General features: G+C 40.1%; 1 protein-coding gene across 8 annotated transcripts in view; it reads right to left on the reverse strand.

Annotated features, from left to right (window-relative positions):
• si:ch211-266o15.1 (zinc finger MYM-type protein 4) overlaps positions 1 to 14,751 on the reverse strand; it is a 33,920-nt gene that overhangs the window by 4,834 nt on the left and 14,335 nt on the right. For 5 of the 8 annotated variants that reach the window (XM_063908862.1, XM_063908861.1, XM_063908865.1 and 2 more), the window contains 15 exons: positions 14,368 to 14,682; positions 12,839 to 12,989; positions 11,964 to 12,127; positions 11,702 to 11,876; positions 11,326 to 11,439; positions 10,802 to 10,845; positions 10,484 to 10,622; positions 9,198 to 9,695; positions 4,547 to 4,692; positions 4,346 to 4,457; positions 3,095 to 3,349; positions 2,941 to 3,017; positions 2,092 to 2,221; positions 1,844 to 1,995; positions 836 to 950 (listed from right to left, as the gene is read on the reverse strand). In XM_063908862.1, coding sequence (XP_063764932.1) covers positions 836 to 950; positions 1,844 to 1,995; positions 2,092 to 2,221; positions 2,941 to 3,017; positions 3,095 to 3,349; positions 4,346 to 4,457; positions 4,547 to 4,692; positions 9,198 to 9,695; positions 10,484 to 10,622; positions 10,802 to 10,845; positions 11,326 to 11,439; positions 11,702 to 11,876; positions 11,964 to 12,127; positions 12,839 to 12,989; positions 14,368 to 14,682 — 2,587 coding nt within the window. The remainder of the gene's footprint in view (positions 1 to 835; positions 951 to 1,843; positions 1,996 to 2,091; positions 2,222 to 2,940; positions 3,018 to 3,094; positions 3,350 to 4,345; positions 4,458 to 4,546; positions 4,693 to 9,197; positions 9,696 to 10,483; positions 10,623 to 10,801; positions 10,846 to 11,325; positions 11,440 to 11,701; positions 11,877 to 11,963; positions 12,128 to 12,838; positions 12,990 to 14,367; positions 14,683 to 14,751) is intronic. The other 3 variants (XM_063908867.1, XM_063908868.1, XM_063908864.1) reach the window with 2 other exon arrangements.

Genomic DNA, 14,751 nt, shown 5'->3' on the forward strand with positions numbered 1-14,751 from the left:
ACATTGAACTCACATACCATAAACCTCAAACACCATTGTTTCCTCCTTCATGTGCAAATCATGAATATGCATATCACAGCGGTACAGCGGGCGAATTACAACAATCCCTGTGTGTTAAGTGACACACGGTAGGCCAGCCCCAACATTTGCATACACCAGCTGATGGAAACACTAAGCTAACACTTACCACCCCGCAACGTTGCTCTCAAATCTCCGACCAACTGGCTGTTCTTCAAATTCATCGGTTTCCTCCTCCGATAAAGGCTCCTACATGTAAGGTTGGACGCCAAAAGCCTCCATGGTTCATCTCTCACAGTTTCGTGATCTTCACTTACTTCTGTGGGCTCTGAGGCAGCCATGGATTGCTCCTTGTAAACCAGCCAATCAGAGCAGAGCTCATCATAATTATTTAAATGAGCCCCAAATCAGGCAATTCAGCTTGTTTCATTCTAGGACCAAACCATAGGGTTGTAAATGGGCCTGTAAAACCGCATCTGGACATTTTTTGGATCAACCAAAGTTATATACCTTCTTTGTAGACATCAGAGAACAACTTAACATACCAGATAGATGCTTTCTATGGCACCTTTAAACACAACATGTTATCAACTTATGAATTAGATCAAAGTCAAAATTTCGCTTAGAGCCCCAAGTTGGCCAGGGGCAGATCTGTGAGCAGCTTTAAAGTTACAGTATATGTCATTGGAATTTATCACTCTGATATAAAAACATGTTATACAGAAAGGTCATTTAGAAATGAAAATGAATTGAATGCTTATTGCAGAAAATAGACATGATTAAACTGTGGATATCTCCATTATGACTATGATATTACCACTCGGTAGTAGTTTAGGTTTCCAGAGTTGCAGCATCCCGCTGATCTTGGTGGTAAACTGACTGTAGAGCTCATCAGTGAAGATGTTCTCTATGCGGCCCTTTGTGAACAGATGCTGTCCAAAGAGAAGAAGAAAACAAAGGGCAGTCAATAGAGTGCAGCAGGAAGTCCTAAAACCTGGAAATGAGTTAGCATTAGAAAGCACGACTTAGCATGTGTTTTTGGTTGGACGCCTTAAATAAGACCTGGGGTTAAATATAAGATTTTTATGCTTAATTCTCTGACATAAAACACAGTAAATACCCCACTGGCGAATGTCTGAAGCTTCTATGTGTCTTAAAAATTGCAGTTGCTAACACATGGAAACTACTAAATGTCATCACGCCGAACATTTGCCGCCTTTAGCTTAGCGCCATTTACCCGTCATGTAGTTAGTTTATAGCCTAGCGTTAGCTTTTTTACTGCTAGATGTTGCTGACGCTTCATCTTTCACAAAAGGGGTGTTAATGGCCCAGGCCGTGGCGCAACTGGCTGGGGCACCTGCACCGTATGCTGGCGACCCGGGTTCGATTCCCGACCCGTGGTCCTTTACGGATCCCACCCAACTCTCTCTCCCACTTTCCTGTCACTCTCCACTGTCCTATCCTATTAAAGGCAAAAAGCCCCAAAAAATATTTTTCAAAAAAAAGGGGTGTTAATATGTTTAGATTATCCCGCTGAAAAAAATGTGTCAGTATGATAAACTTCATGGTCACAGAGCTTATTTTCTACAATATTACAAAATCCAATGGAAAACTCCCATTGGCTTTTAATAATGGGAGCCCTTGCGAGGCTAACTTCTCTTTAATTCGGCCTAAACAAATACATCAATCAAGATGGAAACTGTGTGTGTGTGTGTGTGTGTGTGTGTGTGTGTGTGTGTGTGTGTGTGTGTGTGTGTGTGTGTGTGTGTGTGTGTGTGTGTGTGTGTGTGTGTGTGTGTGTGTGTGTGTGTGTGTGTGTGTGTACCTGCTGTATCCCCAGGCAGAGGTAGAAAATGCTGTCTGGGCTGTAGGTCTCTCCATTGGGCCGTCTCACTTCAGTGATGAAGCGTGACAGAGCAAAGCTGAGCTCAGCAGAGTCACACTGAAGCACGTCTTCTTTAATGTCCACAATGTTGGCTGCAGGGGGAGAGAGCACCACACACAGCTAGTATCGAATAAAACAGTTTACAACGAAACCAATCATTGGGTTAGATGTTGACACTGAAGACTCACATTTTGCGGGCGGTTGGTTTTGTTGTTGGACCCAGGTTCTCCAGGCTTTAACCCCGTACACATGGTTCAGTTTGGGGGCGGGGGGAGTCGCCACTGCCCGGCGGTTCAAGGACCCAGTTCGCCTTCGACTCTGGATGGATTGAAATGCAATGAAAGGTTGACCGTGAGCAGAAAATGCATGTTAAAGATAAAGTTGGGCGTAATTGACTTTGGTTATCAACACATATAATATATTACATAACATCCAAGGAATACGATGACGTATCGGGGCTTTTGTAGGTTAAAAATTATTACGCAGCCAGGGGAGGTAACATCAAAGAAAGAACAAGTTTAAGTAAAAACCAAAGTGACTATTCTCTTCTCAGGAAAAAGCTCAAAAATGTACCAAAAACGTATATATTGTCTAAGATTAAAAAGTGTTAAATGTGCTCGAAAAAATGTATGATAATTTCTGAGATTAAAGTAGTGCATTTGTGCGAAAACCCCAACAATCTCACGACAAATATTCAATATTCATTGAGACTAGAAAGTCACACATTTGATAGAAAAAGAAGTCCAAAATGTGATCTTTTAGGTGAAAACTTTTTTTATCCCCCCATCCCCAGCGATGTTACTTCTTTTACTTGTAATGGCCCTAATATGATCAGGAAAGTACTCTTAGTTAAAAGGTTTCTGGAACAGTCACCTCCACTGTCAGCATTCTCAGATTTCTATAGCTATAGAATCACAGAGCAGTCTACAGAAAAAAAAAACATGCAAGTGGTGCAAGCGTCTTTAAACAAGAGGCTAATAAAAACTAAATCAGAGTTCAGAGCAGTTCAAAAACTGCTGATCTGAGCGGAGTCTTACCCGTTTGCGGCTGCAGAAAGGGTCTCTAGATCTCTTCACTCCTCTCTGAGGAGCAGGTGGCTTCTGATCCAACAACTCTGCAGAAACAAACACAAGTTGTAGCACCACAACATCGGGTTTTTGCCCCAACAAACCCATTTAGATGATGTCTCACCAGATGGGATGTCAGTCTCCAGGTCCATCATTGGAGAGGAGGGAGGGTGTAGCTCAGCACTGGTGGTAGGTGGTTCGATTAATGTGGTAACCTCTGGCTGGATGCTAAATTGGAGATCAGATGACTCTGTGCTCCTCTCTGAACTCACAGTTAGAGGCAGGTCAGCCTGTACTGCTTTTTCAGCCTCTTCATCTTCACAGATTATGGGGTTGACCTCCTCTGACTCCGTGTCTCCACTGAGAGGACTGCTCAGGTCTGTAGCATACAGAGGAACAGGGAGCAGGAACTAAAGTCATTTTGCTTTTGATTATTGAGTTGGTGGATTGATAATCTATCAGCTCAGCATGATATTAAGGACTACTGCAAGGTAGGGGTGTGTGTATGTTAGTGTGAAGTACATGTTTGTTTGTTCTTTTGATCAATGTTCCAATATAAACAGCATTTTGATCTCTCTGTCTGTACACACAAACTGAAAGAGTGACAACGAAGTTGACTTTGATAAGAAAATGCCAATAAACATATTGTTAAAATAAACTAAAAAACAAACCTCAAGCTTTATTTGATCTAAAGCGGCCCGATTATGCTTTTGGGGCATTTTCCCTTGTATTTAATGCATGTCAATGGTCTGCAAAGGCTAAAATTCCTATTAATCCCCCCTATGTGCCTGAAACGCCTGCATTGGGCTCCTTTATTTATTTCAGGAACATAGTGATATCACTATGTAACACTCGCACCTCGACAATGTCCAAAACAATGTACAAGGGGCGGGACTTCTCTAAGTGGTTGATTAATCACAACAGAGCCAAGCAGAGCAGACAGGGCTCTGGTTTCAGACAGAGGGTGAAAAGAGGTCCTGCAGCACAGGCAGTACGAGAAAATAAAGAGCGTTATGAACATTAAAGCATGGAGACATGGCACAGTACAGAGACAACATAGAAATATGAGGGCCCCTTCAAAGAAATAATTCACCTCCAAAATGAACATCTATAAATCCTGTTCCTCCCGTGTTACCTTTGAATTATTGAAGAAAAGTGTATTTTTCTTGTATGCCTTCTTGGTGAATGAAGGATACATCACAGGGAAAATTCTAGCTAAAAGTTGACGATAGCAAAACTATAGCAAACAACTGTTTATAAACATCTACTGCTTTATAATACACTCAATTATATATAAATATTCAAGGTTATTTTCTCAAGTGTACGTATATTGTATATGTATATTTTTCTATATTACCCCCTCTATGTTTCTCACCTGCAGTGGAAACACCTGTCTGTTTGTCTTCCCTCACAGCCAGAGGCTCTGACTGCACTGCTGCGTCTCTCATCTCCTTCTTCAATGGTGGTACAACCAGAGGTACTGGAACCTGGGAGAAAAACCAGAGGAACATGCTCACATAAGAATTGCTGCATAAAATAACCAATACAGAGTTCATTGGAAGATATTAGGACGTACGGGTACAGGTATCGCCATTGGAACAGGTGTGTGCTGGGAGTACATGCTCATGGGCACTGGGATGAAGACGGGCACTGGGACCGGCACAAGCAACACCCTCACCTTCTCCCCCCCTACTGAGACACTCATGAAGGGGGGGGGCACAGCTGGAGTAGGAGATGAGGAAGAGATAGAGAGAGAAAGGGAGACAGAAATATTCAAATCAAATGAATGAAAAAGGTTTTATTTAATAAAATATATTATAACACTGTATAATAAATAAATAATAAAACATATATATTATATCACATTAAATCTACAATGTCACAGATCATTTTCTTAGAATGCAGAAATGAAAGAAAAAATAAATAAGAAAAACGTAAAAAAAAGATGTAAGTGCGTCTTCTTTATTGCCGCCTAAAGCTCCTAATAAAACACATTTGAAAACATCTATATTTATCAACAGCATGCTGTGTCGTTTTGAGGAACATGAATATGAGACAATGTACAAAACAGTTATAGCTTCTGCTACTGTTATTTCATACTGAATAACTGTAAAGTGGCTTAAATGTTACATTAGCCTTTGTGTTACAGTGTTTTCTGATGATAATCGAAAGGAAATTGCACCAAATTATATGTGGAATGACTCCACTACTAATTAAACTTAAAGGAACCTTTTTTTCAGATGATTCAACAGTTCATTTCTTTTTAAAACCTCATTTGTTCGAGGAACACATGACCCTAGGCTTTAAAAAATAAAAGAACTGAAACATCATAAAGGTATGTGAGGTATCTTCAGACTCCTGACGTTTTCTTTAAAGTCACAGCAGACCACAACTTTCTAGAAGTTTCAAAATGATTTGATCCACGTTGATTTGTCATTAGGGCTCTGAGAACACCTTTAAATGTGAGTAAAGCACCTCAGTGAGACTGTTGCCTATATGAGAATCATCTCTAAATACTAAAGTATTTTAAAAATGTACAAGCAAAAAATACCTTACATTTTTAAAATCTATTTATTGACTTGGATTTTCACTGTGATTTGTTTGGCAACTTTATGGGCACCATGTTTCCATGAAGTTGCATAATTCCTTTTTTATTTTACGGTTTTGACTTTCTGTTCCTTCAAATATCCACCTGAAACGTGGACCAATGTTTCCAAGGTAATCTTTTGTCCTTGCAATAGGAGCTTCAAAACATTTAGTGTTTGTCCTTAATTTTAACCAGGAAATGAACGAGAATCTGACAACGGCCATTCCAACAACCTGCTGATATTTTAAATATATTTTTAGAACTTCATTTTGCATTTAGTGTCTGTAAAAATTAGGCTTGTTGTCTGGTTCTGTAAGTGAGTTTAAGTCTTGTGTTACGTGCCGTAGTATGTTTGTGTGTCTCTCTCCCCCTCTCCCCCTGACTGTCTCACTCAGGTGCTCATACTCATACTACAACTTAGTGGTTAAGACAAATGTGTCTCACCTTGGTTGTTCGTTAGCAGTATTATATTAACAATAAAGATGAACCTTGGGTTTTTCAGCAGGAGAAATCTGAGAAATAAGACACCGGATAAAACTACATTTTACTCACAAATTCAATTTATTCAAACACTTAATTGCATCGATCGAATCCATTATTTCCTGGAATGGACAATATTCTTAAAAAAGAAAGGGAAAAAAGCAACCAAATGATTTCAGTCCAACCCATGTCAGTGTTATTATAAAGATATTATAAAGGGGTATTTAAAAATGAAAAAGGCAAGATAAAGAATAATAAAAAAATAAAAATCACGGTTACATTTGAGAAGTTACAAACAGTAATTTGTGAGATGTGTGAAAAAGGAAATCATTTATTAGATACAGATGGATGAGTACAAGTCAACCACGGTTACCATGACTGCATCAGTGCTGAGGTACAGAAAGGACTTCAACCTACATCACACATTCATAATAAACATGAATATGTAGGGTTCAAATAAGAGAACTGAAAATCAAAACGCTGTTTAATTCACTCACAAAGACAAAACATATTCAAGTGATTTCAGATGTGGACCTCATGTAAACCTGACTAGTGCATCTGAAGTCAAAGATAATCTTCAGGCACATTTCCTATAAAACACATCCCACTGCCAGCGGCTGCATTTATTTATCAAATCAGTGTATTATTGAGTATGAAATCTAGTTGATACCATATCAAACAGCAGTTATCTACACTGGGGGAGGATGGATAAAGGATAGAATAAATAAGTAGAAGCTCATTTGCCTGAATCCAACTCCATGAACCTGCTTTTCCTTGTTTAGTGCATTTTCTGTGTGATTTTAAGCATCGCTTTCCCTGCTGTATGTGGCATACATTATTATCTCATTTCAAAAACATCAGAAATGAATTTGGCCTAAAAACCTCCCTCAAAGCAAGATGAATTGCCCCGTTTTGCTACATTTCTGTATAGGTCTCGGATAGTAATTGTATTATTTGGTCCTATGAACACTATTGAACCAATATAGCATAATACTGCAATTTGACACCCTTTCACATCAAATGTATTTTAAAAAAAAAAGTCTGTTGGAAGTCATTTATTAGTTTCTGACTCCTGAAAAGTGGGAAAACACTTCTTTTTTTTGGATGGTTAATGGTCTATTTTTGCATTTCCATTCATTGAACCCCCCAAGGAAATCTTGCCCCCCACTTAAAAACCTCCAACCTTAATTCTTTACTGTGACCAATTTTTTTTTTACATGGGCTGCATCTGGGCAAAAGTGATCTTTATAAATGTAAGGATCAGATGACATCATGTATCTCTACTGCTGTAGTGAGACACTGAAGGACTGTAACGTGACACCACATCATGGGGTGCAATGGTGGCTGCAAACACATTCTCGTTTGGGTTTTTGGATGCACAGTCCGTTAACAAACCATCTACTTAATAAAAAAAATGCACGTTTAAGACACTTGGGAAATGTGCTAAGGTCAGCTTTAATAACAGGGTCAAGTACTGTGACAGATTGAGGTAAAAAGTACTTTAATAACGCTACCATGTAGTCAGTCAGTGAAGCACTTGAGGTTTTCTCATCCATAGTGTCAGTCAGAATAAAAACACAGAATGAATACCCTTTATTGGAAGAGGAAACCGACATCTGTGAAAATACTCCATAAATACTGCCATCTTTATTGTAAAAATGTTCCAAAAAGAGGATTATTTCACTTCATAGTCATGTCAATGCTGAAACAAGAGGATTTCTGGCACACAAATGGGACGAGAGGTCAATACAGTAGTGAAGGTGTGAACCCGTTGATCCTGGGGGGGGCCAAGGCTTCTCCTGCAGCGGGTCAGGAGGCTGTGGAGAGAAAAACCCTGGTTGATGCACTCGATCCTGTAAGGAAGTCCGTTCAATTGACTTGGAAAAAGACACAGAGATGTCAGCAGATGATGTCAGAGCGTTGTTGCTTCTAGGATTGAAATCGCAGTGAAAGGGACAGTTCATGGCAAAAGTCAAAAAGACATATTTGCCCTCTTATCTCTAGTGCAGTTTGGTCTTTTTAGATTAAGATTTTTCGAAATAATGGACCTTCAGAAATGTTATATAATACATGAATCCCTGACTCATTTGAACAGGTCTAATTTATTTATTTTGACTGTCTTTTTCTATTTTTTTGTACAGCTTTGGAAAAAATAAAGAGACCACTCCAAATGTTTCTTAAATCTTTATCTCTACATGTATGGCAGCCATTCGAGTGTCTGTTGAATTCCAACACAGAGAAATGTTATCAGTAGTTTTTAGAATACAATAAAAAAATAATAATAATAATTTAACTCAAAGACAAACCTATACATAATAAAACAATAGAAAATGATAATGCTGAAGTGGTCTCTTAATTTTTTCTGCATCTGAATATGAAAAATCTAAAACAGACAGGGTTAAAATAAATAAAATACTGTTTACATCATTCGGCTTGTAGTGCCAACAGCGGGAAAATTATTAAAAAGTAGAAATTTCCCTTTTAAAGAGACATGACCCAATCAACTGACTTTTTAGGCGACTGTGGCTGTGTTATCGTTATTCAGAGGAGGACGCAATTCATGTTTTACACTTAGCAGGTTAGCTTTCTGGAAAAAGACGATTCCGTTGAGTAGTTAAATGTATTCTTTGCATCTTTAAGCGCCATAAGCTAATTACAGTTTAGTTTGATAATCAGAATCAGTTTTATTACCAAGTAGGTTTACCCATAGGAATTAGCTTTGGTATAGGTGGTGCATACAAACACAGAAAGAAGAATGTGTGGCAAAACAAATCAAATAAAAAAGGACTTTTTTTTGGACTATCAATTATTTTACTATGATTAACAAATGAACAACATTTACACATGACAAATACTAAATACTGTTTTTAAAGTTGAGAGCCTGAAGTCAGTGTCAGGCAGTATATAGGAGACGACGCAGACATATCTAAGGCCAGTATCTCTAACACTCAGAAACAATATAGATTAATAAATGGCCGGGAGGTAAGAGAGAAAATGTGTTGTTTTGAGTTGCGGTTGAACTGTCCCTTTAAGATAGATGTTAAAACACAGATAGGAATCCTTATATAATAGATAAATCTTTTCAAATTACAAAATATAAACTATTTCATGGTGTTCTTTTGAGGAAGTATTCATGCTGTGTGTGATTCAGAAGGCTCACCTTGTGCTCCCAGTTCATCCGTTTTGTAGGTCAGTCTGGTGTGGTAGAGTTCAAAACATGGCACAGGACAGAGGCTGGGCTCCCCTGAACACGTCTTACAGAAATACCCCGTCCTCCTCAAAGTCTTGCCTTCCTGCTCACAATACTTCACCTCCGAGTGTTCCTGCTCTTTTTCCTCCCCATTGTTCTCATCATGTGCTCCCTCCTCCGATTCTGCTTCCCTCTCCGTCCCCTCGTCCTCCTCCATTTTCTGCTTCTTCTCGTCCAGCCCTTCCTCGTCCACCCTCTTCCTCTTGTGTTGTGAGCAGACCTTGCAGTCGGAGTCCGTCTCCTTCCGGCCAAGGAAATGGCGTCCGGTCAGTCGTGCAGGCACGCCGTTGCTCGGCTGAGATTGTCCCTGAGGTTTGGGCGATGGGGATGGTGATGTGGAAGCTTCCGCAGATGTCTGGTCCGTTTGCGAGGAGCTATCTAGCAGAGCTGCTGCAACTATCGAAACAGCTAGTTGTGAACATGGAACGATTGATAGCACCAAAAGAATGAATGAAACTGAATTAGATGGGGAGTAGGTTTGTGAAAAACACCCTACAAAAAAGGCACACCAGCCATGGCCCGGAGGAAAAGGGCTACCTCTAGGAGTGCTATCATAAAAATTGTTTATGAATATTAATTAAAATAGTGTATAAGAATTTGACTGTCAAGCTCAGGTGATGACTAAATGTGTTTGTGGAGTAAGTATTTGAAATCACGGTGTATCTTCTGTCATTTTTCCCTCCTTTTTTATTGAATCAATGTAGCCGGCCCCCTGAGAAAGCTATTTTTTAACGGCCAGCTTCTTTGATCTTTTACCAAACAGAGGTAAAGCTGACAAATTCATTTCTGTCCGTTCTGACCTGTTAGCGTGCATTTGTCAGTAAAAACAGTTGACAAATCATCCCGAGGTAGCAGATATAAGCTGAATTAAGGTCCAAGGTACATTAAGTTAATGTTGTGAAAGAGGATAGTACACGAAGACAAGGAATACCTTTCGTTTCTGAATGAAACCATGTGAAAAGAAAATGTAGCTTTTTGCCTTTTCATCTGAAACTAATTGATTAAACAAAGTAATAATCATCAGATTACTGGATTAATAAAATAGTTGCTATAGGTGCTGTTTCGTGTGTGAGTGAGGTGGAACAAGGCTAAACTAGCCAAACTTTTGTGTGTGTGTGTGTGTGTGTGTGTGTGTGTGTGTGTGTGTGTGTGTGTGTGTGTGTGTGTGTGTATGTGTGTGTGTGTTCTGCAGTTACCTGCTGACTCAGCAGTGGGTGAGGGCAGCTGGCACATAATCTCCTGGTCCATAGTGAAGGGCCGACACAAAACTGACTTGTTCTTCATTTGACGGCGACGGGACACAGGCCCTCGCGTGGCATCAGTCTGAGTGCTGGCCTGAAAATAGACATTAGAAATAAAATAAAAACAGTTAAATTAAAATAAGATATTATGTAGTTCTTAATAAGTCACATGCTGCAAGGGACTCTCTTATCAATAGTTTAACATTTTTGAGCCATGAACTCCTGTGAGGTGCAACATAAAAACAAAACACACACACAGACAGAAATACATACGTGGTCTAGATTCTTGCTGTCAATGTTGGTGGTTGGCAGTGCTCCTACAAAAGAGAAAACAAATAAATCAGCGCTGCATCAAACCCCACTGTGACATACGCATATTATAAAAATATCAAACATTTGAGTGTGATGACTTTAAATAAGGCTTTACCAAATGTCTTCAATTAAATTAATAAATCAACTTTACTTTGAATGCTTATAAACTTGCTTCCTACATTTGTAATGGAATTTTTGGAAATCATTTGATATCTTTTCAAGGAATCATCACTTTTGGACTTTGCACCACTCTGAATGTTATTAGAAATGTTAGGATCAGTCAGAAACAATCATAAGCAGGCAATATAATCCTAGCGATAAAACAATACTAATACTGTTTTATGTGAATCCGTGCAGAAATAGTGGCTGTAATCATAATGGATAGACGGCATTCAAATGTTGATATAGAATTGAGAAGTCAACACTACAAATAAAGCTTTAAAACCAGTCTGTACCGCACTAATTATACAGGTAAGATAACTGACCAGTTAGAGCGCCATCTGCTGACACACTGGGCTGAGTGGCAGAGCCGTTGGCCAGAGACACAACATCAGCGATGACAGGGTTCATCTTTGAGGAAAGGTGGGGCTGTGGTGGAGCTGGAGAGGAACATACCAGCGTTATTAACATGTGAGATAACAGCTTTTCTTTTTACCCTCTACTCTTTCATCACTGTACGCCCCTCCAAAACATGACGGCCAATTTGTGCCGATTGCTCCTTCAAAGCAGTATCTCCCACATCCCACGGTAAACTAGCTTGAACTCATTTTTTGGCTGACTCTTGAGAAAAATACAGTTTTAGGTTTGAGTGGTTTGATTAAGACTACTGCTCAACGTCTTACTGTGTCACACTGGTTTTACCGTATGGAGTTTGTGGGGCGGTTCCGGTTCCGTTGCTGCTGCTGTGGCTGGTCTCAAAGTGCAGGTGGCAGTACTGCAGCAGGCAGGGCAGGTTGCAGAAATTACGAACTGAACCCAAACACTGAAGCTTCTCCGTCATGTAGCCCTGTTTCCTGCAGCTGTCACAGCGACCCATCTGCAGACAGAGGAGGGAAGATTTTGAATAAAATAAGCAGTGGATAAACAGACAGGCACACCATGTACAGTGTAGAGGACATCCTACCCCATAGTAGAGAATGGTGTACTGGGACATGCACTGGGGTTTGCAGAACTCCTCCATCTTGCCTCCATAGTGGCTGTGCAGCATCTTGGGGCTGAAGCCGGAGCAGAAGCTGCAGGAAACCTTGCACAGAACCATCCAGTCCTGCTTGAACACGGATTTACAGCCTGGAACACGGAAAGGGCGACTATTATTATTTCAATTCAATTACAAATAGGAATATTTTAATTTGACCAGTTAAAGAACAATAACAATACATTTATTGATTTATAGAGTGCTTCTAAAAAGTCAAATACATTTTAAATATTGATGGAACAAAAGGACCTATTTCTGCTTTTTAAGGTTTTCCCTTTCCTGTTTTTAATAGGTTTGCAAGTGGTCTGCTAAGGCTGAAATCCCTGTGTGTGTCTCCCCCCCCGGAAAACGCCTCCATTTCTCCTTTCTCCTCCTTTCTTACTTCTGTAACATAGCAACATCACTATGTAACACTCAAGCTTCTATTGGTTAGCGCTCCAACACATAACACGTGAGAGGCTAAGGGCCAGGAAATCTCTAAGCAGTTGACCAATCACAACGAAGCCGGCCAGCTAACCAATCAGAGAAGACTGGGCTCTGGTTTCAGACAGAGGGTGAAAAGAGGTGCTGCAGCACAGGCAGTATGAGAAAAATAAAGAGCTTTTTGAACATTGAAGCAGGGAGACATGTCACAGACGAGGAACAAAACACAAATATGATCCTGAAGATGAGCAGAACATGGTCCCTTTAATTATAAATGAATAGCACTACTGAAACGTTTTCTCATATGAACTGAGGTAGTATTTACAATTCAGAAGCAGCTTTAAGGTTACAAGGAGGAATACCTGTAAACAATGACTCACCGTCGCTGCAGAAGAACAGATCCTGTTGGTTGTAGCAGAGGGTGTCATAGAGCCGTTTCTCCTGTTTGCAGGTCTCGCACGGCATCAGGACATTCTTCTGGCTTTTATATTGGTCAAAGCACATCTCACTGCAGAACATAGAAATACTGGCCTGCAGGAAACAATTCATATGATCATCAGAGAGGCACACTTGTCATTCAGGTAGGGAAAAGGGTTACATATCTGAATGTACAGTTGCAGTCAATTATTCTTATTTGCTTAGGAAGGAACTGGAAGTGTCAGCCATGATAAGAGCTGCTTCAATTCTCTAGATTATAGGAAAGGAGCTGCTTATTACGCATTTCCCATCATGTCATAACGTACTAAAGAGCTCATATGTCTTTAACTTTCAACAATATGTGAAACCAAGAGGCACATTATGAATTACTGTTGTAACATGTTTGATAAAGTCTACGTCTCAAGGTGTTAACGGAGTTGGGTGGCGTTTCTTAAGCTATTCTTCATTTATTTAACATGTTTGAATGTTGATATGCACAGCAGCAGATGTGAAGGCTTTGCATATCGCGTCAAATTTGTATTACTCAAACATCTTCATACACTCATACTAATGGGATGCATGTTGATTCATACGAGTGGACAGGAGGTGGAGCACGAGCAACCGTTTAGTTTCCCTTTCCTTTAAAAAAAAATTGAATTCAAACCCTGGTAATGAATTGATGTATTTTTCACTATTGTCAGAATTTATAAAGCACACATTAAAAGTTCATCCACAGAATTGAACAGTTTTACCGGCGCACAGGCACATTGTCTAGACCAGGCATGTTCAATGTCCAGCCAGCGGAGTGTCAGATTCAATACAGCTTCGGTCTCATCATGAATTATTAATGGCCCACTATCACTGTCAAACTGAATAAATCTTTAACATGTAATCCCTTCTTTCACCACATAGTAGTTGCACCACTCTAAGGGGCTAAAGCGCAAGGAACTGTATATATTGACTCCTTTCACCACACATTGCACACACACTCATCTTTTATTGTTTACGTATATATGGCAAGAATGGAAATTGATGTGTGATTTATTTTTGACGCTGGAGACATTTCTTGAATTAATGAATGAATCTGTGCATGGTTTGACTGAAGAATTTTTGTCAAACATTTTGGATTATTATTTGTCAGACTTGATTCTGACTGGAAAAGCCACTATATTCCATATAGTTAGTGGCTTACACTTGGTTACATTGCCATTTGAAAAATAAAGATAATGTGACAATGAAAATATGTTACTTTTATGTTTAAAAAATGTCAGAAGGCAATATTGGCCCCCGGGCATATTCACATTATCAAATCTGGCCCTCTTTGAAAAAAGTTTGGACAACCCTGGTCTAGACTCTTTACCTGAGTCCTAATTAATTATCCTTCCCATATTTGTTTAACCCCATGATGATTTCCCCCAAAGGTTAAGGAAAAATATTTGGGAAAAGGATCAGATCGCAGTCATAGAGTGAGTGTGTGAGCTGTGGTGCTTACCTGGTGGCAGAACAGCAGCGGCTTTGTGCTGAACTCTTTGCTGCACTGATGGCAGGTCAGCTTGGAGGCATTCTTGGGCCCCCCCTCTGCTGGTTTAAGAGGCTGACCAGTAGGCGTTTCGGCGGGGGCTTGGGAGGGAGGCACGAGCGGGGGCACTGAGGTATAACTGGGATGGTGGCCTGGGTAGGCGACAGAATACGGGTGGTCCTGAGGGAGGGGAGGGACTGAGCTGGTCCCCGCAGAGGGTCCTGCTTTGGGGTCCCTGAGAACGGGGGTTCCATTGGGCAGGTCTGGCTGAGAGATGTCACCGGACTTCTGTGGAGACATGGAGGGGAAAATAACAGCATGTCAAATCTCGAAAAACCAACACATCCTCCATGATCA

The sequence above is a fragment of the Eleginops maclovinus genome, chromosome 19, assembly GCF_036324505.1.
Source record: "Eleginops maclovinus isolate JMC-PN-2008 ecotype Puerto Natales chromosome 19, JC_Emac_rtc_rv5, whole genome shotgun sequence".
Classification (NCBI taxonomy): Eukaryota; Metazoa; Chordata; class Actinopteri; order Perciformes; family Eleginopidae; genus Eleginops; species Eleginops maclovinus.